Source organism: Hakea prostrata, chromosome 8 (assembly GCF_041222555.1).
Source record: "Hakea prostrata isolate BN-2017 chromosome 8, UWA_Hpros_2, whole genome shotgun sequence".
In the NCBI taxonomy this organism is placed as follows: domain Eukaryota; kingdom Viridiplantae; phylum Streptophyta; class Magnoliopsida; order Proteales; family Proteaceae; genus Hakea; species Hakea prostrata.
Window position 1 is genome coordinate 39,209,924 of NC_142607.1, and position 26,187 is coordinate 39,236,110.

At 38.2% G+C, this 26,187-nt stretch overlaps 1 protein-coding gene across 2 annotated transcripts in view; it reads right to left on the minus strand.

The window, feature by feature from the left end:
- The window catches only part of LOC149007823 (histidine acid phosphatase family protein), a 55,151-nt gene that overhangs the window by 22,860 nt on the left and 6,104 nt on the right, over window positions 1–26,187 (minus strand). For both annotated transcript variants that reach the window (XM_089167459.1, XM_089167460.1), the window contains exons 3-4: window positions 24,156–24,461; window positions 20,257–20,415 (exon numbers count right to left, since the gene is read on the minus strand). In XM_089167459.1, coding sequence (XP_089023585.1) covers window positions 20,257–20,415; window positions 24,156–24,461 — 465 coding nt within the window. The remainder of the gene's footprint in view (window positions 1–20,256; window positions 20,416–24,155; window positions 24,462–26,187) is intronic.

A 26,187-nucleotide genomic window follows, 5' to 3' on the forward strand; every position in this document is an offset into this window, starting at 1 on the left:
CTTTTTAAACCCCTTACGCTCCTTGCCATCTCCACCTAGATTGCCTTCTCCAACTACTTGTGGCTAGATCCCTGGCATCCACCCTATGTCCTTTATGGTTCCTCGGGGCCTCATCTGGTGTATGCATCTAAAACCCCCAAACTAGCTCTTCTCTCAGACTTCATCTCCAACAGCTCCTGGTCCCCCCTCCCTTTTTTTCTTTAGCCTAACTAGGATTGGTTCAACCTTCCCCAATTGCACCCCTTCTCCCAAGATCAGCCAATCTAGCTCTCCTATTCCACTTGCTCTTTCTCTACCACCTCTATCTAGAACCTAATCCTTTCCCCTAGCTAATTGGTCTTGTGGTCCCGCCTGGTTTGGTCCAAAGGTCATACCCCCACCACTTCTTCATTGTCTGAAGAACCTTTAACCTTTGGTTTCCCACCTAATCTTTCCTTTCCTATAAAACTCCAACTATACCGTTTGTTGGACTGACCTAAAAGACAAGAGCACCTCTTCTTTGCATGTCCCTTCTCTTGTTCTCTTTGGAGGAAAAATATTTTTTCTATTTGGCCCCAAGCTAGATGCTTCTTTGGTTTCTCACGAGATTCCTCTTGGGTTTTGAGCTCCTCCTCTACTTTGCCCATTTGTGATATAATTGCCAAATTGATCTGTTAGGACCCTGGAATTAGGCCACGTGCAGGAGAGAGAAAGAGAGAAGGGCTACTGCTGGGGTTATAAATAGGGGAGAAGTTGCAAAAAGAGAATATTGGGTTATTTGATGAGAGGATTAGGGCAGCCTCTAGCTGAGGGCACCATTCGGTGTAGGGGGTGACTTGCACCATTAAAGCTAGAATATCTTGTTAATTTCTCTATTTTGATATTGAATTTCATATTCAATTGAGGGATCTTATCATATCTGATATCTCATGTTTGGTGGGAGCGGAATCTTAGGAGATGGACCTCATAACTCTAAATCTCAATATATGATTTGGAGAGCCATTTGCTTTGATGTCACCACTAGGATTCAGACTCTCTCCAACCCCCTAGTTTCAAATACCCTAAGGAACAAGTTAGTTAGTTGTTTCTTGTGGTCTTGGTTCTTCTTTTTTGTCCCCTAGCTCCCGTTTTCCAAGGAATCATATTCCAGATTAAGAATTTCATTTGGTTCAAAAATTATTCGGAATCCACATCATTCCATGGAGTCAGGTGATTCCATGGAAAACACCTCAATAGGTGGTTTCCAAATAGAATCACCAAATTGAAGCCCTTGTATAAATATATTTGATTCAACTGAACCACCAAATTAATGGTGAGAACTCGAGAGTGTTGGTACCTTCTTCCTAGTCGCCTTCACCTGTGAATCTACAAACTCAAGCGCTCTTGCTTGCCTTCCTCCTACTTGCCTTCTTCCTAAAATGACTGCTTCCTGCGAACCCTAGAACATCTGCAACTCTGTGAACAACTATGCTTCGTAGAGTGTCATCTGCAACGTTGCGAACCCTAGAACGACTCTGCCTCCTTCCCACCTTGCGTCCTCTGTCTAGCTTCCTTCTAGAGGTCTGCTATCAGGCATTAGTTGAATGTTGCTTAAATTATGTATTTACCTTCTCAATTAGGGCATTAGTTGCTTAAGTGGGGTTGAGCTTTACATATGAGTTATTAGATGGTTGTTCAGAAAAAGGGTTGTTTTGGAGCCTTTTGTGTTGCATTATGGTGGTCTTATTCATCTACTAATCTAGCATTTACTGACATGATTTTCCAGGTCTTACACCTTTGCCAAAGATTGACTTCATCTCGTTTTTAATCCAACCTTGTCATGGACTCACGGCAAGGTTCAAACCAAAATTATAGTGGCTTTTTGTCTAAAATTGTGAGCTCATATGAGCCTCTTTAAGATCTTTGATATTCCTTATTATTGTATATAACAGTAATTTCTTGGTTTTACATTCTTGAAAGCTATTAATTTGATAATCAGAGATGTAGAATATTTGTATTTTGGCATTATAAGCAAAATTCGGAAGAAATTTCACCCCTTTCTAGGCAAATTTTCTTGGTTTCCAAAGCTTCTCTCTCTATTTTCACTCCATTCTTGCTGTTTTTTGTTCGATCTTGGACATTTGGGGGTGGATCTTGCTTCATTCTTGCCGGCAATTACGTTGTTTACATCGATCAAGCTGGGTTTCACACAAATATTGGAGTTTTTCCATCTCAGAGGTAATCACTGTTCTCCAAACTAAATTTTTAAAAATTCATGCTATAATGCTGTTGGATGGTTATGAAATTGAAGTATGTTAAACACTGTGAGCCGATCTATGAACTCATGGTGTTGGGATTTTTTTTTTTTTGCAAAGTAATTTAATTTTTTATTTCAGGCGTCAAAAATTATATTCTCCCACACTGAAAATGCTTACTTTTTACATGCTATATGTGTTGTAAAGTGATGGAAAAAAACATATGTGGAACTCCATAGGCCAATCTACTAACTCATGGAGTCAAAATATATTCCCACCCAAAATATAAATATTTTATTTTTCAAAAATTATTACAATAATAATGGAAAATATAAATAATTCTGAAAAAATAAGGGAAATAGGGAAAAGGGTTTTGAAAATTATGGAATAGCTATATAAATCTCTTTCAAGTGCTGCCCACATAGTTTCATCACCAGTTTTGGTATGGGCAGCCTATTTTATTGCCCAAAAAATTTTAAAACTTCCTTTTATATTTAAAAAAAATACATCGGCAAGGGAAAAATTGCTAGCTAGGTACATAATTGTTTCTATGTCTATCGAAAATTAATTTGGTGCAGCACAATGACTTATGCAATCATTTTGGATGCAACAGTTATCATGTCTACTAATGGGAGTCAGAGGAGAGTTGGTTCACAGGATGGACAACAACGCTAAAGACAGCCATACCCATAGCCACAGAGACAGGCAGTAGGAGGGAGGGATGACCCAACATGGCAATACTATGTGGTTACTGATGGAAACAAGAGTAGAACACGATGTAAGTTATGTGGAAAGTAGTTCAACTCATGTGGCATCACCAGGTTCAAGGGTCACATCACTGGGAGTTTGAAGGATGTGGCCAGATACACAAAGGCCCATCCAGATGTAGTGAAGGTACTCAATGAGCTAAAGAAAGCAATGGGGAAGGAGGAGGATAAGAGGAGAGTGGAAAGAGCACTAAATGATGCGGTGCAGGACTGTCATCATACAGAGTTGATTCAGATTTTGATTAGGATGTTAATCATGTTGATGTGGGGAGAGATCAAGAGGAGAGGGACTTGAGGTAGGCCACACAGAGAGTAAAGAGGCCTCTAAGAGAACCAGGACAGGGCCAAAGCTAGAGCTATAAGAGTTGGTCCCTCTAGGCCTGCAAGGGCTGGAACATGAATGTGGGGGGAGGGGTTGTATATTTGTCATGTTTAGCAGATCACAGACTCAGAGGACCACTCTTCCAACAAATCCAGTACCATGTAATTATCCACGTCTTGGGGAACCGATCCTACAGCAGAATCCTGAAGTTTTCAAGAAGAAGGGGGCCAAGTAGCTGAAGATAATTGGTGCATAGAAAGGTATAGATAAGAAGGTTAAAATGGCAGTGGCAAAGTGGATGTTCTACAATTCCATTTCAGCAAACATAACGCAAGGTCCACACTACAAGCACATGATTGATACTACTGCAAATGCAGGTGCTGGATATAAGGGTCCAACCCTTAAAAGAGTTGATGACCACCTTCCTTTAGGAGGAGGAGGAGCTACAATAGTACATTAACAGTATAAGACCCTTCTGGGATATATATGGATGCACTATCATGTCTGTTGGACGGACCGGTTTGACGAGAAAGTCCATCATCAACTTTATAATGTATTGTGGTAGGACAGTTTTTTTTAGATCTATGGATGTTGCTAGTAATACGAAAGACCACAGATATATACTTGGTCTGATACAAGATGTGATAGATGAGGTTGGGAAGAAGCATGTGGTGCAGATTGTCAATGACAATGGCTCCAACTTTAAGAAGGTGGGTGAGGTGTTGATGAGTTCACCCGACCATCATCTTTTTAAACACCCTATGTAGGTCATTGTATCGACCTCATGTTGAAGGACGTTAGGAAGATCAACATTGTCCAAACCAAAGTGGAAACGGCTAGGCAAGTAAAAAATTTCATCTACAATCATAGCACCACTCTGGACATGATGATGTGATCATGTAGCGGTGAGGTGGTGCTACCCGGTCCATATGCAGGAGAAGAAGTTGGGCCTCAGATCCATGTTTGCATCCCCAGAGTGGTTTGATTGGGTTGAATAGTAAGATAACTATTTTACTATTTCATTTTACAAATTATTATACTATGACTATCTAGTATCTATTATCTACTAACTTAATGTGCTTGTGATAATTCAGGTCAAATAACGGGTGCGAGGCATAGGGCACGATACCATCTAACAACTTTTGGAGACATATGACTATTGCGTTGCAAACCTTAGGGCCCATCATAAAGGTCTTGGGTATGGTGGACTCATCCTTGAGGGGACCCACATGCCCCATTATATGTAGCCCTTTAGCATATAAATGTTGTCATTCAAAGAGCAAACCCCAAAGGGCACCAGGCTTTCTTGAATATTATACATGAACGATGGACCGCTCATCTGATGTATCTGTTGCATAGGGCCGGTAAGTAATTATTGTGCGTTGTTGAATTGTAGGTATTGGTAATTCATTCAATCTCATCTTTAAGTGTGAGTTTATGAATTTGCAGCCTATTATCTCAACCCCAAATATCAGTATAGTGAACATTTGGGATTTGACATAACCTGATCGATGCCATGATGCAAGTGATTTTGAAGTTGGAGCCTAACCGATAGTCCAATCATTTTGCCACAACGAGATGAGATATCAAGATTTCAAACTGTCAAAACTTACATTTTATTTTTTAAAGAATTTAGCTAACCATCAATACAAATGACTACAAATAAAGTTGTTTAGGGATGCATTTAGGTCCTTTAGTTCAGACCTTGTTATATAGGTTCAAGAAAACACTGATCCAAGCTAGATACATTTTATAAATAAGTAAATTTTATGTTAAGTATTAAACTTTTAACTTAATGTATTTGTGATAATGCAGCTAAGTGGTGGCTTCTCTATAGAAACAATGCATCAAACCTCCAGAAGACTGGCGATCAGGATCCTCTCTCAGACTTGCTCCGCCTTTGGGAGCAAGAGGAATTGAAGTACATTAAGCATGATCCCCTCCGACCTGTATTGCCACTGCAACATAAGGTTAAAGCCACAACATGCTAGGGAACAGGCTGAGACTAGTCAGCGGGACATCGATCTTGATGATATCTTCAAGGTGGCTGCAGACGACAAAGATCCCCTCACTCAATGGCTACATTGATCTTAGTAAAAGGTGCTTTAGATGCACGTGGTTCTAAGTTAATGCCAGATAAAAAGGATTTTGGTTATAGTTTTCCTTGCGACGATCCAGGACTAGGCGGTACTTGTGATATTTCGGCTTGGGATGCATTTTATTTAGCGGTTTTCTGGATGTTAAATACCATTGGATGGGTTACTTTTTATTGGCATTGGAAACACATCACATTATGGCAAGGTAACGTTTCACAATTTAACGAATCCTCCACTTATTTGATGGGATGGTTAAGGGCCTGTTTGGTTACATGAATCCAGAGATTTCAAATCTCTGGATTCATGAATCTGAGAATTATACCCGTTTGGTTGTAAAATCTCTAGATTCATGAAATCTAGAGATTCACTTTTTTACACTGAAAACGTGAATCTGTAGATTTATGGGTAAGGGGTGAAATCCAAAGATTTCAAAAAAGCTATACATTTGCACATTCACAAAAATCACGTCGATCAAATAGTTTTTTAGGATGAATCCACATATTTCATTCCACAACCAAACATCTAATTTTATAAATTATAACTCCATAGATTTGAAATCTCCAAACTCATGTAACCAAACAAGCCCTAAGATATTATTTATGGTTAAACTCTTCACAACTTATCAATGGTTGATGACATGGGTGAGCCAATGTTGGACCAGCCTAAAGGGACGCCTAACCCAGAGCTTGCTCGAGCTACGGGGGTTGATGTGGATGAGTTTATAGCATCTCGAGATGGGTAGGCACACACACAAAAGGAAGCTGCTACTGTAATTAAGGATTAGATGGTGGCACCTGGCACACAACACAATGATCCAGATGACAAACTCGCTCACATTCCCAGTCTGACTCGAAGGGATTATGATGATGATGGTGGTGGTGGACTTGAGGCACATTTGCACTTTCCATTACCGAAGACACAGCAACCCCCATTGAGATACACCGAGAAGACTTAGTTCACACATGCCACCCAGGATCAAGATCATGGTGGTGAGCATCAGCATGGTCGTACTATGACCTACAGCAGGAAGGGGAGGGGTCATGGAAAGTAGCATGGAGGTGGTCATGATGATGTCACCTGTATGCATGAATCGTATGGATCGTACAGTTCTTATGTAAATCCTTTAGGTCTAAATCCAACACACAGCTTAGAGATGGGATCTATGAGCTTGGATGAGTTTACAAAATGGACGTCTGCTTATGGGGCTATCAATCTTTATGGTGTCACTCCCCTTTATGGACATTATGGTACGAGTATGGGTATCCCCTCCAATGGTTCACACCATGGGCATAATGATGGATATCATGAATGTGGTCTCTCAAGGCCAAAGTTAGTTGTGGAATCCATTTTTGGATGGTAGATAAACCCACCATATGCACACTCACAGGCCATCAACAGCATCCCCACCACCACAGCAGCACCTTCCTTAGCCCTATCCTTTCTTCCCTCACATAAAAGTTCTCTTAGAGGCAGAAGATGACAGCTACAGAGCTGCAATTCAGGACTATCTGAATAACCATCAATATCGATGCGATGAGATGGGATCAGTATGTAGAATGGTTGCGGGAGAGGACGCTTGCCACTCAGGTATAATGTCAAAGAGTCAAGAGGATATGGATCCATGGAATCCACCTAGGCACAATATTGGGAATTGAGATTTAGATGATTGGATGACTCCTATGTACTTGCCTACATTGGTACACTTCTGTTGTATCTTGTATCTGTACACTTGACTTCACTAGTTGTATAATGAATTGTCGACTTTAGTACTTCTCTTCTTTCTTGAATGCTAATAAAAATATGTGTTTTCTTGCATCTTTGCATGTTTACATTGGTTTAAACTTTAAACTCACGTTCCAAACTTCCAATTTTGCCCGTATACAATTGGGCATGTGCCGATCAAGAACACCACTTTAAGTAAATGTTTTAGGCTAACATAGCACTCCCAGTGTATTATTGGCCTCAAATTACACTAGACAACAAAAACCAGGCCAACATTACCTTAAAATACCCTCCAAAAGTGGGGGGTGAAATTCCATCTGAAACCTTGCCAAATGTCGGCAAAATATCCCTGACATTTCGGGGTTTCGCTGGTTTCGCCAACTAGCAAAACCCCAAATATCAAAGATATTTCACACCTTGGTCTTACCATGCACCCAAAGATAGTAGATAACCATAAGAGCTTTTACCCATTCTTCAAAGATTATATTGAAGCCATTTATGGATCTTACATACTAGCATGGGTACATGTCGAACATAAGAAATCATATGATAGGAAAGGTCTTATTACACAAAACATTTTAGCTGCATGCAACTATGATCACAAATTTACATACATACTCACTAGCTAGGAAGGGCCCACATTCGACTCTCGCATTTTGGATAATGGTATTTATAGAGATGGAGAAGGAAAATTAGTGGTTCCAGTTAGTAAATACTATCTTACGGATGCTATTTTTGCCAACTAAAGAGGTTCTTTTAGGCCATATCGTCATGTTAGGTTCCATCTTAACGAATCAAAGACCCCATAATGAAAAGGAGTTGTTTAGCTGAAGGCACAGAAGGTTACGCAATATTATAGAATGTGCTTTAGGTCTATTGAGAAAACATTTTAAGATATTGATAACTGACGCAGAGTTTCCTTTCAGAACCCAAGTCAAGATTGTTATAGCTTGTCTTTTGCTTCATAACCATATTTTGAACCACAACTCTAATGAAGAAGAGGAGGACTGGCTTGTCGAGGAGGCGAGGGAGGAGTCAAGGAGAGCAAGAGGTTCCTCCTCTGCACTGCGTACGGGTGAAGAGGAAGATCGTCATTTCCATAAAGATGAAGACGATGAGACAGTCGACACATTTGATGCAAGCATTCAGAGATGACTTGGCACCACAAATGTGGAATCCATATGTGACAAGGAATGCTAATGATGAAGACACAAAATGGGAGACTAACTATGAGTCAAAATCTGTTGTTTAAGTTTTATAATTTCATATTCAAAATGAACTACACTAATTTTAATGTAGGTGTTAGTGTTTTAATTGTAGCTTTTCAATTAATATTACTTTTTATGTATAACTTTTAAATGTAATTTTATTTGTACATTTTAATTAATTGTAGCCAATCATTATTATGTCAATATTCATCTATATGCTTTGTCGCTCAATTGTAAATGCAATGGAACTTGAAAGCGCATCACAACAATAAAGTCGGACATTGGTTATTCTAACAAATCTATACCAATGGGAGAGTAGGAGAAAATGGTTTTAGAAAGAAAATTGGATGGAGATTGGTAACAGGATTCAAGAAATGCATAGGATTATTTATGAATAGGGGCAATGGGACAACCATTTCTGTATCTGGAAAACAAGGTTGCCAGCACTTTGTGACTTGCAGAAGCAAAGTGGACTTGGCTGGAATTATAGTCAGAAGAGATTTGATGCTGCCCCTCACTTTTGTAGTGAAGTCAACATAATAGCATATTATCACAAACCATGGTTTATCCATTCACAATATTATTCAGTAGCTTCTAAGTTAGAATCTTAAATTTAAATTGTAGAAAAAGGAGCAAAAATCTTAGGAAGAGCATGCGGTGCATCACATTACTTAGAAGTGGCTGCAATTCTAGATATCAAGATTACAACTAGCCATAAAGATGCAACACCAGCAAATTTTGTGATGGAGTGACAACCCAATGTGCCAAAAGCCAGTGAATACCGAATTGCACAGGATGGGATTAAGAACATGTGATTTTACACTGAAACTAATGTGGCTAACATTCCACGTACCCAATCTACACCATGGGGAGGCAGTAGTCGATCTTAGGGTAGACCACAGGGTGATGACTAAAAAAGAAGAAGAAAGGAGATGATAAAGTAGTGAGTCCCTTGAGGAAGATCACTGGTGCTCTGAAAGACTTGGCCAAGAAGGAGACAAAGGACAAACAAGAACGTGTTCATGAGGCAATTAACATAATCACAAAGCTTGACTTAGAGACCTACTTGCATGTGAAGGATGTATTCTCATCCCAGAGCCTACTAGGGGTCACATTAAAACACTTCGATGTAACAAGCAAAGAATACAAAGATTGCATTTTTTTCTTCCATTTTAATTATATAGAAACTAAAAATTAGACCATCTATCTATACTTAATCCAGAAAATTCTACATTGAAGAAAACAAATACCTTGCAGAATGTGGAAGAACTAAATAATGACTCTATAAAAACCTCAAGTTGTGCATTGCCCGATCCATGTAAGGGTGTTAATTGGCAGATTTATCATAAAATTATATCTCCAATTACAAATCTAAACCACATCACATAAAAACTGATAGGCCATTCATTGTTCATAAAAGAACACAGTTCATATATTCTTCATAAAAAATCACATTATTAGAGTAATGCCATTGTCCATAATGGATAACACAAAGTTCATAAAACTAGAGTAGCCCAAAGTACAAGACTAGAAGTCCTAAGTACTAAGGTATATCAATCCGAGAAAAACTTTTCAAAGTTTCTGTATCCTCCTCTTTCTCCATAAGTAATACAACCCCTAGCTGGGTGTAGGATAAGAAAACATCTGTTGAAGTATACACACTTTGAGATATTTACTGTTCACGGTACTGTTAGTAAAGTGTGGTTTTTACTGTTCATGTGAACAGTAAAATCTGTTTGTACTGTTCACGTGAATAGTATAATGCTAGTGATGCTACCGTACTTTCTATTTCTGATGTAGGAGTCTTGCTACATAAGTTTGGGAGTTTTTAGAAAGCATAGTTTCTATTTTGGTGTTAGTTTCTATTTTCAGAACTTTCTTTACTGTTCACATGAACAGTACCGTGAACAGTAAATATCTCAAAGTGTGTATACTTCAACAACATCCTTTGCACGTAGTTGGTCTCCAAGCCAAGCTCTGTGACTCCGTTAATTGCCTCACAGACACTTTCTTGTTTGTCCCTTAATGCCCCCTTAGCTAAGTCTCTTAAGACAGCAATGATCTCCTTCACAAGACTCACTACTTTATTAACTCCTTTCTTCTTCTTAGGGTGCCCAAAATTGTCACTCACTCCTTGATCCACATTGGGATCAACTAGTACCTCCACATGGTGTATATTAAGTAGATGGATGTCATCCACATTGGTTTGAGAGTAAAATTCCAAGTTCTCAATCCCATCCAATGGGATTCTGTACTCATTGGCTTCTGACGCATTGAGTTGTGACTAATTAACACGAAATCCGTTGTAGTTCAACTTTGTGTCCAGTTGCAATCACATTGCTTAAAGCTGTAGCCACTTCTAGATGAATGTGATGACATGCATGCTCCTTCCAATATTTTTAATCCTTTTCCTACAATTTAAACTTAAGATTCCAACTTAGAAGCTATGATATAATATTGTCAACTGATAAACGATGGTTTCTGAACATATACTATTGCATCATCGAATGCATCTCACTGGATTTCCAGTCTAGTCCACTTTGCTTTTGGAAGTCACAAAGTGCTTGCAACGTCTTTTTCCAAATAAGGAAATGGTTGTAGCACTATTCCCAATCATAAATCACGTCATGCATTTCTTGGATCTTCCTACCAATCACCATCCAATGTTCTTTCTTGAGATTATCGTCTCCTACTCTCCCACAGGTAAGGATCTGAAAAAATAACTCCAATAGATAGAGAGAGACCTGGGTAAGCCATGAGACAATGTCCTTACCTCATGACTGCAATGCACTTTCAAGTTCCATCTAGTACAATTATAATTGAGTGACAAAACATATAGATATTTCATACAGGATTTGAGTTCATGCAACATCAGAACCTAAATAACCGACTCAATAAATAATTAAGTCAGAAGTTCCCTAAATATCAAATAATGCAAGTGATAATTTAAAGAAGCTGAATGTAGCGGGCTTGCTTTAGTTTGAATAAGAAAATAAGGTTAGAATATCAATTCAAAGAAGAACCTTTCTTCTCCAACCTCTCAACAGTTTCAGCCAGCACTAAACAAGATTTTTGGGCTTGAGATGAGGTTCCCTGCATTAGAGACTCAGTTTACTGAGAAGTAGGGAGTAAAATCCACACTACTACGTCTCCTTGCATAACAACTATTACTCGAGAAGAACAAACAATGATGGCCTGCAGTCAGATCTAGCAGTAAGTTTCTAAGCCAACTCATCAGCTTGGTACCTCAAATTCAAGTAGGATTCTGAACTAGGGCCTTGCTGGTATGGTCACCCAAAGGGAAGGAGTAACCTTTTGAAGTTGGAGAGTAACAATGAAGATGATTAAAAATTGACATAAAACTGATTGGCTACGATTAAAATTTTCATGTAAAAATCACATTTAGAAGTCATCGAGAAAAGGTAAAATTAATTGAAAAGGTACAAATAATTCATAAAATAACTAGTCAACATTGTTTCCAACTAATTTATTAAAAAATAATAAAAATAAAAATAAAAAAAGTTCCCGACTAATAAATTGAAAAGGTACAACTAGAACTCAAATACCTGCATTAAAATTGATGTAGTTCATTTTAAACGTGAAATGATAAAACTTAATCATCTAATTCTGAGTTATAGTTAGTGTCCCATTTTGTGTCTTCATCATCAACATTTCCTATCACATATGCATTCGACATTTGTGCTCCCAGATTATCTCGAAATGCTTCTATATCAAGTGTGTCGACTGCCACATCATCTTCATCTTCATCAAAATCACCATCTTCCTCTTCACCCACAAGTGGCGCAAAGGAGGAACCTCTTGTTAACCTTACTTCCTCCCTCGCCTCGTTGGCATGTCATTCCTCCTCTTCTTCAATAATAGAGTTGTGATTCAAAATACGCTAGTGAAGCAATACACAAGCCATAACGATCTTGGCTTGAGTTCTGGAAAGGAAACTGTGGGTTGAGTCCTACAATGAGTTAAACTCTATTAGAGTTTTTGTTTATGTAAATATGTATTATCCAAGTAGGGGTACGTATGTAATAGTGTTATTTCCAAGTTATTATAAATAAAGGGCTTGTGATCATACGGATCAATTGAACCATTATACCAATATTGTGTTTCTCAACATGGTATCTGAACCTAAGTTCGATTAGGGAAGATAAGAGAAGAGAAAAAATTCTCGCTGAGGAAAACCTACCTCCATTGCCTACACGTCTCTCCAGAAGCCATCACCTCTGCTTCCGCTATCAACCCAATCTCTCCAGAAGCTATCGCCGCTGCAATTGTAGCATCACCGCTGCAACCAAACATCTTCTTCTTCAGCTGCAACATCCCATTGCACCTAACAAAGCTTTCACTTCAACCTTGCTTCCGCCATCGACCAAAGAAATAAAAAGGGAAGGAAAAAAGTTCATCGACTTTGCTTGCTTCTTCCAGCGAGATTGCGATTTGCTTCTTCCAGCGAGACTACATCGCTCCATCGCTTCTTTCACTACCAAAACTGCTTCGCTTCTTTCACTATCAAGATAGCATCGCTCCATCGCCATTGAGACTGCATCGCTCCATCATATAAATCCAGGTAAACCCTCCATCGCCATCTCCATCACCAGTGATGATGCTTCTAATACCCTATCTACGGTTCCTATTGGTACCCTATTAGCCCATCGCATGGACTGAACCAGGCTGAACCATATTTTCTTCCCCAAATCTACGGTTCGATTAGCCCAAAACCATATATATATATATATATATATATATATATATGTCTCAGGGGCTTAATTTGTAAATTTACATATTCTTAGGGTCTTATTTGCAAATTCATAGTTTTAGGGCCTAGAAAAAGAAAAAAAGAAGGCGGTGTTCCTTATATGTATTTTTTGGATCATATCATTCCTTAGAATTGTTTGGGTTGTTCGGCTATTGCATTCTGCGACGTTTTTGTTACTTCGAAAGGGTGAAGACTGAAGAACTACAGACAATTTTGTCAACATGACAACTATTAATGGTACTCCTGCTCCCACTGCTCTTGAACATTACCCCACTCTTCATCCTCTTTCAGTGAGATTTGATGGAACAAATTATTTGATCTGGTCTCGATCTGCTTACCTAACTATTACTGGAAGAGGACTTGTTGGACACATTACGGGCATCACTATCAAACCTACTACGATAGGTGTTTTATAGGATAAATGGATCTCGATTGACTCTCTTATTATGTCATTTTTTTTAATTCCATGAATCCAAATATTGCCCGTGGATATCTATTACTTGATACTGCAGCCCAAATCTTGAAGGCTACTACTGAAACATATGGACAGTTGGGGAATGATACCCAGATTTATGAGCTCAGAAAAAAGCTTCATGAGACTACCCAAAAGGAACTGACTGTGGCCCACTATTATGCTGAGTTGCGATCTCTTTGGCAAAAGTTGGATCATTATGGGGATTATCACCCCACTAATCCAGATGATGTGGCTACTTATAGGAGGCACATTGATAAGATTCGAGTATATGACTTCTTGGCAGGTTTAAACGTGAAGTACGATCAGATCAGAGTGCAAGTATTAAGTCGTTCTCCCTTTCCTACACTTGAACAGTCTTATGCCCTTGTTCAGTGTGAGGAAAGCCGTCGTTAGCCCATGCTTCATGCTCCTATTGTGGAGAAATCAGCCTTACAGTCTATTAGCACTAAATTTGATTTTGCTAAGAAAATATTAAAATGTGAGCATTGTCACAAACCATATGATACCAAGGCCAATTGTTGGAAGCTCCATGGGAAACTTACTGATTTTTTAGCAAAAAATAGCACAAAGAAGAAGAAAACCAAAGGCTAATTTTTTTTAAACGATTTTCATAACACCCTCTACAGACATTGATTTTTCACAAGAGGAATTAGCTACTTTGCGACGTATTTTGCAGTCTCCTACTGCTAGTACAGCCTCTACTACTACTTCCTCCACTAATTCCTACCTAGCTACTTCAGGTAAAACTTTTACAGGCTTCCATGTTTCTTCAGTTTCTACTCCCTGGATCATTGACACAGGAGCCACAGGTCATATGACAGGTTCATCCTATTCTTCCATTGCTGGAAAAGGCACCATTCAGCATCTTCCATCCCTTTCTTTGTCTAAAGTTTTACACGTTCCCTCTTTCTTTGCTAACTTGCTCTCTATCAGTAGTCTTACACATGCTTTGAATTGTAAAGTGACTTTTTTTTCCCTCTTACTGTGTCTTCCAAGATCTGGTCATGGGGAAGGAGATTGGACGTGGTAAACTAGACAATGGACTTTATCTGTTGGAGCCAATTGGAAGTTCTACTTATGCTCTAACTGCATCTCCTAATCAGGTCCATTCGGTCATATCAGACCTTCATCAGTGGCACCGTAGACTAGGTCACCCCCCCTCTAGGAACTCTTAAGAAAATATTTCCTGATTTAGTTTCTTCTTGTAAAACGGATGATTTTTTTTGTGAAGCCTGCATTTTTGCAAAGCAGACTCGTTCTACTTATTTATTGTCTTTTCATAATAGAAAATCTATTCCTTTTGTGCTAATTCATACTGATGTGTGGGGCCCCTGTCGACGAGTGTCTATTACTGACCATAGGTATTTTGTTACTTTTATTGATTGTCACTCTCGTTCTACATGGATTTATCTTTTAAAACAAAAAAAATTAGGTTTTCCGATGTTTTCGTGATTTTCATAATATAATTCAATCTCAGTTCAATGCCACTGTGAAAATCCTTCGCAATGACAATGGCACAAAGTATATTGATGGTGAATTTCAGAAATATCTCTCACTCTGGCATAATACACCAGACCAATTGTGTTGATATTGCTACCCAAAATGGGGTTGCCGAAAGGAAGAATCAGCATCTTCATCTTTTGAAATAGCCCATTCACTTATGATTGTTATGAATGTCCCTGACCAATATTGGAGTGATGCCATACTCACTACTTCTTACCTTATGAATAGGATGCCCAGTAGGATACTTGATTTTAAATGTCCTAATGACTAATGAGATTCTCCAAGGAGTCTCCTCTTTTGTTATTCCCCCAAAGATATTTTTATGTGTGTGTTATGCCAGAATCACAGCCCACCAGAGTAAGCTGGCTCCCCGTCGCCTATGCTGCATATTTCGGGGTATTCTTGCTACTCAAAAAGGGTACAAATGTTATCATCCTCCTTCTAGGAAAACCATTGTCTGCATGGATGTAATTTTTAATGAGTCTTGCCCTTACCATACACCTCTCCAGGGGGAGCGTCCTAAAGGAGAGATGTTTTTTCCAACTCTAGACCTTTCTATCACACCACCACAACACAACTTAGGAGTTGAAGAAGTGTTTTCTGACCAGGGGGAGACATTGGCTAGTATACGGTATACCTGAGGACTCAACTCTCCCCCTCCGTTTTCTGAACAATGTGAAGAACCTAGTCAAGGGGAGACCACTCCTGTGAGGCATACTATAAGGTCTTTCAAAACAAGATTGACCAGGATAAGGTGGTGCACACTTATTAAAGGAAGAATTACAACCGGCAAAAGCAAGTGGAGAAATGTGACATGTTACCACTTCAATCTCCTGCTCCATAATCAAATTCTATTGTTCCCCTTGAGGTATCTCCTTCTGATCTTCCTATTGTTGTTAGAAAAAGAGTCAGATCTTGTACTCAACATCCCATAGCTAAATATGTTTCTTATAACTCTTTGTCTAACTCCTACCATGCTTTTATATCCTGTCTATCATCTATATCTGTTGTTAAAAGTTGGTAGGAAGCCTACGCTGATAAGAGATGGAAGGCAGCTATGGTAGAGGAAATGCAGGCAATGAAGAAAAATGATACTTGGGAGTTAATTACACTTCCTCTAGGAAAAAAACCTCTAGGCTGCAAATGGGTGTTTGTGGTTAAACAAAATATGGATGGATCAGTACACAAGTTGAAGGCTGGACTAGTTGCAAAGGAGCTTACCCAGACCTATAGGATTGATTATCAGGAGACTTTTGCCCCTGTCGCAGAGCTAAACACTCTCGAGTTCTGGGTCCTGTAGCTGTGAACAAAGATTGGAACTTGCACCAACTAGATGTAAAGAATGCCTTCATACATGGGGAGTTAAAGGAAGAAGTATGTATGGAAATCCCACATGGTTTCTCCGATGACAATACTGCAAGTATGGTTATTAATGAGGCAAAGCAATTAAAGCGATTGGGGCTCCGTCTTGGCAATTAGGCGACTAAGCGGCGTTTAGGCGGCAATAAAGCGACCAAAGTGGTTTAGTCAATATTTTTAATATAACTACTTTTTAATACAAATCTTTTTATAATAAACTAAAGTACTAAACAAACATTCAACAATCACATTCATAAAAATTAATAGATCTCATTAACCAAACAATGCCAACAGGATAAATTAATAGATCTCATTATTCCAATTTCCAAGTCATTGTTTATTTAATGATTCATTGATTATCAATGTTGAATAAGACTCATGCTTCACATTCTGTTGCTGACAGGCACTTTGGGCCTCGGAGTTCATTTGCATATTGGGCCTCGATTCCGAAATGGCTCACATATTTAAATTTATATACGACATTGTATAATAAATTATGATTAAAAAAATAATAAATAAATAATATGCACAAATTACAAAATGCAAAAAAAAAAACGGTTGTTTTAGCATCTAGGCGGCAATATGCCGCAAAAGGTGGCAAAGTGGTAGTGCCTAAGCAAAAAAGTGGCAAGAAATCAGCCCGTTAGTTAAGCGGTCACAATTTAAGCAGTTTAAAAACCGCTTTGCCGCCTAGTCAGCTGCTTAGGCGCGCCTAAACGGACGCTTTGATAACCATGACTGCAAGGAAAGTTTGTTGGTTAAAAAGGTTAATTTATGGGTTAAAACAGTCTCATAGATGTTGTTTGGACGCCTCCTGAAGGCAATGACTTCTATTGGGTACAAACAAAGTAATGTTGATCATACAATATTTGTCAAGAAGTCAAGTACTAATATCACAATTCTCATTGTTTATATAGAATATATTGTCATCACAAGGAATGATGGTGAAGAAATTCAAAGGCTAAAGGACTTTCTTGGCAGAGAGTTTGAGATTAAAGATCTAAGGAAGTTACAGTACTTTTTATGGATTGAGGTGGCTCGATCAAAGAAGGGTATATTCCTATCCCAAAGAAAGTGTCCTAGATTTATTATCAGAAGTGGGAATGTTGGGATGTAAAGCAGTTGATACCCATATTGAAGCTAGAGCTAAACTTAAAGAAAAGAGGGAGAACCAGTGGACAAAGGAAGATACCAAAGGCTGGTAGGCAAGCTTATTTACTTATCCCACACTAGGCCAGACATAGCTTATGCCGTGGAGATAATAAGCCAATTCATGCATGATACATATTTAGCTCATATGAAGGTTGTTACCAGAATATTACAGTATTTGAAGGGAACTCCTGGAAAAAGAATACTTTTGTCATCCAATGTTAATCTAAGAGTGGAAGCATACACTGATGCAGACTGGGCTGGATCTCCTGATAGAAAGTCAATTTCAGGTTACTATACCTTTGTTGGAGGTAATCTAGTTACTTGGAGAAGTAAGAAACAGAATGTGGTAGCTTTATCCAGTACAGAAGCTGAATATAGAGCTATGGTTCATGGAGTTTGTGAGCTACTATGGTTGAAAGACTTGCTAGAAGATATTGGAGTCCAAGTACCAAACCCTATGATGCTATATTGTGACAAAAAGGCTGCTATTAGTATTACTAATAATTCTGTGCAACATGATCAAGCACATGGAAATTGGCAGGGTTTTTTGTCAAAGGAAAGCTGGAACAAGGGCTCATCTGCATGCCTTTTGTGAAGTCTGGAAACCAAGTGGCAGATATCTTCACTAAGGGTTTGAAGGAAGGAGATTTCCTTCTTATTGTAGGCAAGTTGTGCATGACTAATATCTATGCTTCAACTTGAGGGGAAGTGTGGGTTGAGTCCTACTATGAGTTCAACTCTATTAGAGTTTTTGTTTATGTAAATTTCTATTACCCAAGTAGGGGTATGTATGTAATAGTGTTATTTCCAAGTTATTATAAATAAAGGGCTTGTATCATACGGATAAATTGAGCCATTCTACCAATATCGTGTTTCTCAACAGAAACTCTACCCAAGTTTTCAATATCTTAAAACATATATGTCAGAAAATAAGCTTTAAAGAATCAAATCAGTGCTAGAAGAAGGAGAAGAAGGAGAAGAAGGAGAAGAAAATGAGAGAGGAGCCACAGCAAAGGCAAGCGATTTTAGTAAGAAAAACTAGAATCACATGCTTCTTTTATTTATAGAACTTAAGTGTTAAGCATACAACTTGAGAGCCAAGAAACTTGTCCTCTAAAATCAAAATAAAAAAAGAGTACAACTCATGGACAAAATCTTCTAGTCTTCCAACTCCTGAAATCTATCCAAATAGAAACTACAAAAAAAGGAAAATTTTAAACTTAGTAACTAACAGAAAATATAAAGTTTGCTCTCTAAAAACTCCCAAAACTTGTGTCTCAAGGTTCCTACACCAAAAACAGAAGTAATGTAACATATCTAAAGAAGGAAACCACCACCAAAGCATGCTTGCGCACCAAGGCAGCAGCCATGATGCTTCTGCATATTCTTCAACACTCCTTAAGCTAGAGCATGCATGTCTCCCATGCCCAACTTGCAACAAATAAACTGAAAACTAGGTCTGAATAGAGCTTTAGTAAATAAGTCAGCTAGTTGATCAGCAGAACCCACAAAGGGAGTTTCAATCAATTTCTTCTCGACTACATCACGAACAAAGTGACAAATAACCTCTATAGTCTTCTCGATATGATAATTTAAATGTGTTAATATAGCCTAAAATAGGGTTTCCATGAATGTGAATTAGTACTACAAGAATGTTTATATATGTGAAAATACATTCAGATTTGATCGCATAGACACAAACAAGAGTGCAAATCCAAATGACTATTGTGGATTGTATTTTTTTAACCAAACTAATCATGAATATATGTTTATAGGCCCTAAAATAGGTTGACCAAAAAGAATCAGGCCATAAAATGCATAAAACCCGACGAAACATACTATCAAAACCTGGCAGAATTTTTACCAGGTTTCAGCAAGATTTTGTTTCATCTCAAGGTGGTAATAGGTTTAGGCAAGATTTCAGACGTCTTGAGGTGGCTGAAACCTCAAGATTACATGAAATCTTGAACCCTGCTTCCATGTGGCAACATCATGAACTTTCTGTTCTCTTTTCTTAGAGGATACAAAAAATGTGTATTTGGACTCCTCCTCAATAGGATGCTTGAGATTGAGACTGTAAAATATGCTCACTTTTAATTAATCCTGCTCCTCTGTTAAAGCTTAACTTTCCCCACTAAGAGGATAAAAGAGCTTCAAACAGATCTTGGGGTTGGCCCAGAACTTTTAGGAGGAGAGAGTAGTATTGGATCCCACTAGCCCAAAAGATAAATTTTATTAGGAAGAAAGAAAATGTCAATTTTTTATTTAGTTGATCAAAAATTACTGCATGTGGCTCCCATGGGAAAATTTCTTCCATTCTTTCCCCATTCTATAGCACACAATTTCTATCACTGTGACACCACGAAGTGAACTGGTAGTTTATCTCCTTCAATGTATCTTATGAAATGGAAGCAGAGAACCAATAGAAAGTAACATGGAACAACCCAATGAAATTCATGTGTCATCTATCTATCAGCCCCTGATGTCCAAATATTACTATTTAATTGAGGGCTAGTATGACCAAGCTTCACTAACATAAAGCAAAAGGACAACAACCAATACACACTACTTCCTTGAATCTAAAAATCTTTACTATCCAAAAAGCTTGGAGAGTGTCATCCATGTATCTTCTAAAAATTCTGTGAACTGAGTTTAAGTACATACTGACCTTGTAACTTTCACAATTATCATGAAACCTCAGCAATATATCACTAGCACGGCTCTCACTAATTACAGAAAAAGCACGATGCTTTCCTGTTCCAAGGCTACCTTTTCCACTAAAGAGCCCAATACCAAATGCCACAGCACTAGCAGAAGCCCGGTTAACCTATTTCAAAAAGAAGAAAAATGCAGAAGATTATAAAAGGGAACCTCATAAACAATATTAAGTACACAATACAGCATTGACTACCTATTTACCCCAAAACTTGGGCTGCACCCACATACAACATATTGATGACATAGCAAATATAGATGGTAACTAAGACTTTCTACAGGTCATTCACTAAATGAATTAAACTAATTATACAAGCTCAGCTAAGCCATTATATATTATACCAGAGTATGAGAGGAACTCAGGAAGAACTTCAAAAGCAAACTGGAGAGGACAAAATCAAACCACAATAGCAATATAGCAAGGTCATATAATTTGTATGGCCAGTAATAACTGATTGCCAAATGTTTCCATATGTAACTGTAACGGGAAACAACCACATTTATTAGTAAAAAGGAACTCCAAAACTTTTCCCAATTTATCAGTAACTTTTTAAAACAAATATAATGTAAGTAGATTTATAAGAATAAGGTATATGATAGTTAACCATATTTAACCAAACCCTTGGTGGAGCATCAAACAAGCAAGTAACCCTGTCAGTAACTTTTCAAAACAAATATAATGTAAGTAGATTTATAAGAATAAGGTATATGATAGTTAACCATATTTAACCAAACCCTTGGTGGAGCATCAAACAAGCAAGTAACCCTGTCAAATGATTTTATGTTAGGAGGTTTAACTCGCAAAGAAAAAGCATACTTCTTGCTCTAGTTTTAGGCTACTTAAGTTCATAGTCATGATAAAGTTAAATAAAAAGACATTCCATAGGGTGTTGTCTATGTAATTATTGCCACTGAAGAGTTTTAGTCTTACACAAAAAACACTTCCTGATGAGCACAACCAGACAGTACCTATTGTATCTTGATTGGAGTACAAACACAGTACAATAAGATTGTGTCCTTTGTTTAAGTAGTTTAGTTGCTTTTTTTTCCAATTGTATTTATTCCTGTTGTAATTGGACCTTAACATTTCTACTGCAGTATGAATAGAGAATTAGAGGAGACAGAGTCTGACACTGTCTATGTAATATATTGATGTGAACAATTGACCCCCCTGGCCGACCCATAAAATGGGCCCCAAAGCCCACCCAAGCAAGCTGGGCGAACCCTCTAGGAGAGTTGTTTTGGTCATTTTATCCCTAATTCAGTGGCTGATTTCTATTTTCAGAATTTAATCTTTTAATTTTGAAGAGTTTCAGTCAGTTAGGAAGTCCAGTTTAAGTTGTGTTTGAGTTGGTTAAGTAAAGACTCTTTTACAAAGAGGGTTCCTATCTTTTAGGAGGGTTCTTATCTTTTAAGAGTTTTCTTTTGATTAGAGTTTGTTTTGAATTAGTTATTGGGTCCTTGGTTATTTTAATCTCTAGCAATGTGCCATTTAATTAACATAGAATTCAGGTATGTGCTTATTAGAGTTTGAGATAAAGTCTATTTTGAGCATGTGTCTTTTTTAGATTCCAACTCAAGAGTCTAGATTATGTGGTGGGATCCTAGTTGGTTAAGGAATCCCACTTAGTGTTAAGAGTCTTTTAATAGGCTATCAATAAGTATATTATTCTTTGTAATTCCTTAAGTCTGGTTATTTAACGAAAAGTTTATCGAGTTGAGGACCGGGTTCCTATTCAGGGGGGCCTCAGCGGATTTTTGGAAAGATCTTCTTCAGCACCATTAAATTTTCAGATCTTGTTCAGTTCAAGCCTTCTTCATCTTCTTCAAGATCTACAGCAGTCAATCAACAGTTCCAGCAACCAACCTTCAAGAATTTTCAGCAAACCAGTGAGTAAATTCCCTCCCCAACCCCTGCCCAGTTCTTCTCTTTTCCATTTTTCTTCCTACTGCCCTGCGCAACCCTAGGATTACCCTACCCCTGCTGCTTCACTGCTGGCAGCATCTCCACAGGCCCCTACAACCCCCTAAAACCCTCCCCCTTACCCCTACGACACTGCCTCACCCCTGCGCTAGTCTGGTGCCCCTTCTTTCCCCCTCGTCTCTTCATTGCACCCTCCCGTGCCCTCTTTTCTTCCTTGTGGCAGTACCAGAAAATAGAGGAAAAGAAAAACAGAAAGAAGAAAGCAAGAGAAAAGACACACAAAAAAGAAAAAATGAAAAAAAGCAAGAAAAACAAAGAAAAGAAAAGAACGAAAGAAGAAAAAAAGAGAAGGAAAGATTCAAGAAAAGTCTTCAAAGATCCATCCCATATTTAGATCTTCATATTGGTTATCCTTTCCTCATTATTTTGTTACATCCCATATCAATTCCTACCCTTTCCTAATGATCCAAAGAATACCTATAGATTTTTGTTAAAACCCTAAACTTTCCCTTTTCTCCAAAAAGCTTTTCCACATAATTTTGGATTGACCCATATCCCTCCCAAGAGATTCCAAACAACTTTCTTGGTTACCCATAGGCATCCCATAATATTTGTAAGTTATTTGCTGGAGATTCTAGGCAAATCCTAAATTGCAGGGAATCTTTCCAAGAAACCCTAACCCTAGAATTGGATTTACATCATAATTAGTTGAGAAGAGAAGTGCCAAGAATGATTGGCTTGTCAGTAGGTGACAGAGGCCTTTATTATTTTTAGATTGGATACACATAAACAGATATGGTGTGCTTAGCTAGGTCTGGGTCAGAGACACACAATACAGTCAGCGTATGTAGCCTCTACACACATTGAATCTGGACAGTTAACCCTTATCCTTAACATCCTCCCTAGGTTTTTTTCATAAATATCTTCCATGCCCAACTTGAATGCAACGTGAAGGAATAACTTAGATGTCAATCCCTTAGTTAATCTTCCAAAGACTGCAGATCCAGCCTTCTTCAAGATTCTCTTTGATGACGTGTCTGTCAATCTAAATTTGTTTGGTCCTATCGTTCTAAGCTGGATGATGGGCTATACTAATTGCACCCTAATTGTCACAGTAAACATGCAAAAGTCCCCATGACTAAGGAGTAACATATATCCACCCACAAGCCAGACTTTTTTATGGACCAAGAGATTGAGCTTTCCAGACCCATTGACCACCCATTGTTTAGTTGATTGGGGCTGCCGGTAACATGTTTAGCTGAAGTATATTAGCCAATTAACAGGAACAAGTTAATATAAAGCAGGAACTCCTACATGCAACATCTTATTCTTTCTTTAACTGAAACAAGGAATACATATTAAGCATCCCAAAGAAATCCAGCCTAGCATATCAGAGTTCAGAATGCTCTTTCTCAGGCTTCTATGGAAGCCAAACAACTCATCAAGCCACTCAAATTCCAAAGTTCAATTACTAGGTTGCATCAAATAGATGGACGAAGCTTAAGAGAGAATCTTGGAGGAGACAAACAATGGGAGAGCATCACATTATGGGATCGACAATCAGTTTCAAATGCAGAATAAGCATCAATATCACATAAAAGAAAATGGACTTATTTCCCTGATTGCTGCATGAATGACCCAGTTACTCAGTGTTAAAGAAAATACAGTGCTGATGTAGTGCACCACATCAGAAGATTTACTTACAGGGAATGACCTTCAGTGTTGAATATATTTTAACCTAACTGCTAAGAAGTATATCAAAGCCCCATTTTCAAATGATAACAGGACATATCACAGCTTAAACCTAATTCAGTTTCACCAGCTGCCAAACACATGCAGGGGAGATATGAAACAGCGAAGTCCCAAACAAAATATCACTCCAAGGACAGAAATCAATATGGAACACTGAAAAAGGAAATGAGTTCAACCTGGGTTGCCTTTATCACAAATGTGTCAGGGTGATACTCTTCATCAAATAAATCTGGAAATTTTTCTCTGAGTCTAGCTGCAAGATGATACAACTCATTTTCTCCTATTTCAGTCAATTCCCCACCTCGCTTCCTTCCTTTCCAAGGAGATTGCCATCCCCATAGCCAAGAGGGAATATTTTGCAGAGATGCATTTCCCTTTTGTGCCTCAACTTGTGCATCTTTAAGAAGAGCTTCCAACCGACCGGTCAAGTTGTCTAGTTCCCTGATACGTTTCTTTGTAGGAGACCGAGTTCCATGCCTTGCCTGCAAAAGCAGAAATAGTCGTTTGAAATAGCTTTAGCTTTTAAATCAGTCATATAACTAGAAAAGTCATCTCATCATACAAAAAGCCATCTCAAGCATTTACCAAATAAACAGCAATTTCTTAATGAAAATTATATCCCAGAATTAGTTATCAGTGTCATAACTCATATAAGAAGGGAAGCATCACTAAGTAACACCAATAAATACATGAACTCCAAGCTGATACAGCAAATAATATTATAATAATGTTCAAAGACAAACTAATTACGTTATTTGACATGATGGATCATTGCTGAGTTAAACTCCCAACAAGAACCCTCATTAATCTGATATGCTCAACAGAGTGATCAAACCAGATCTTATCCAAATGCCTACATTGTTTCAGTCGTTTCAAGGAAGAGAGTTTGCAAGATGTCTGTACAAACCTACGCATTGGAGGGGGAAATCAAGTAAACACCAAGAAGTTATCAAGCCAACAACATCTATTCCACAATCATATCACTCACGAGAAAATTTGTGAAGAGGGCAGTGTAAGGGGTGATAACGGTCGTGCCTCTAGGCTTTAGGAGAGGGAGGGGAGAACAGACCTGTACTATTTGTTTCCTCGTAAATTGCTTCTGTTGGAATGTCTGCAGACTGAATGCCCTAGAAAAGCAAAGGCATCTTAAACATTTGATTGCAGACTCTAAAACCATATTACCTTATGCTGTTGGAAAAGAAGTTCCAAGAGGATAATGTTAGTAGTATGTGGTATAATCTCAAGAAAGACTGAAAGTTTAACACAACTTTTGTGAATGGTATGGCTGCGAGAGTGATAATAGGCTGGGACAGCTTGTTGGTCAAGATAAAGACCATAATAATAAGGAACAAATTGATTCATTTGAAACTCAGCATAATAGGATTCTCTATCAAGTTTGGTGTTCAGCTGTCTATGCTTTCAATTTGATAGAGGGAAAGAGAGCTTCATGGAGAAAAATTGAAGACTTTTCTGGTTGTACCTCAAAGCCTTGGATGGTTTGGGGGATTTCAATGTCATCAGCCTTCAAAGATTCAAAATGAAAAAATAGGAGCGGATCCAATCAGGCAGGATGTAGTGGATGTTCAACAATGTATCAACTCAGCTGAGCACTTGGATCTAAAATGGAAGGGTGAACCAAAAACTTGGAGCAACAACCAGAGAAGAAACTGATGAATCTGTCATAAACTTGTCAGGGTCTTTGTAAACAGCAGCTGGTTGAATAATCTAAGGTTCTCTGAAGCTTCTTCCCTACACCCAGGTATGTCAGATCATAATGCATCACTTGTTTTCATCATGGGGGATATGAATTCCGGGCCTAAGCCTTTTCGATTCTATGATGCCTGTATTGACATGGTGGCTTTGCTGAAGTGGTATTAAATGCTTAAAATGCCCCACTTTATAATCATCTTGATCCCTTGCTCAAAGTAGTAGCTAGACTGAAAAATCTGAAGAACACATTCATCCATTAGTTAAACACTCATATTTTAACCATATCATCCCCTTCAGTAGTATATCTTTTAATCCAATTTCCATCCATATCAGATTATTCAAGTCCTAGATTCAGCCACTTTTTTGAATTTTGGAATCCTCACGAAACCCTAATTTATAACCGAATTTCTTATTAATCTAACCATTAGAAATCTTTCAAGATTAAGACCACATTTACCCTATCCTAATGCCTTACTTGATACAAGTTTCACCCTCACT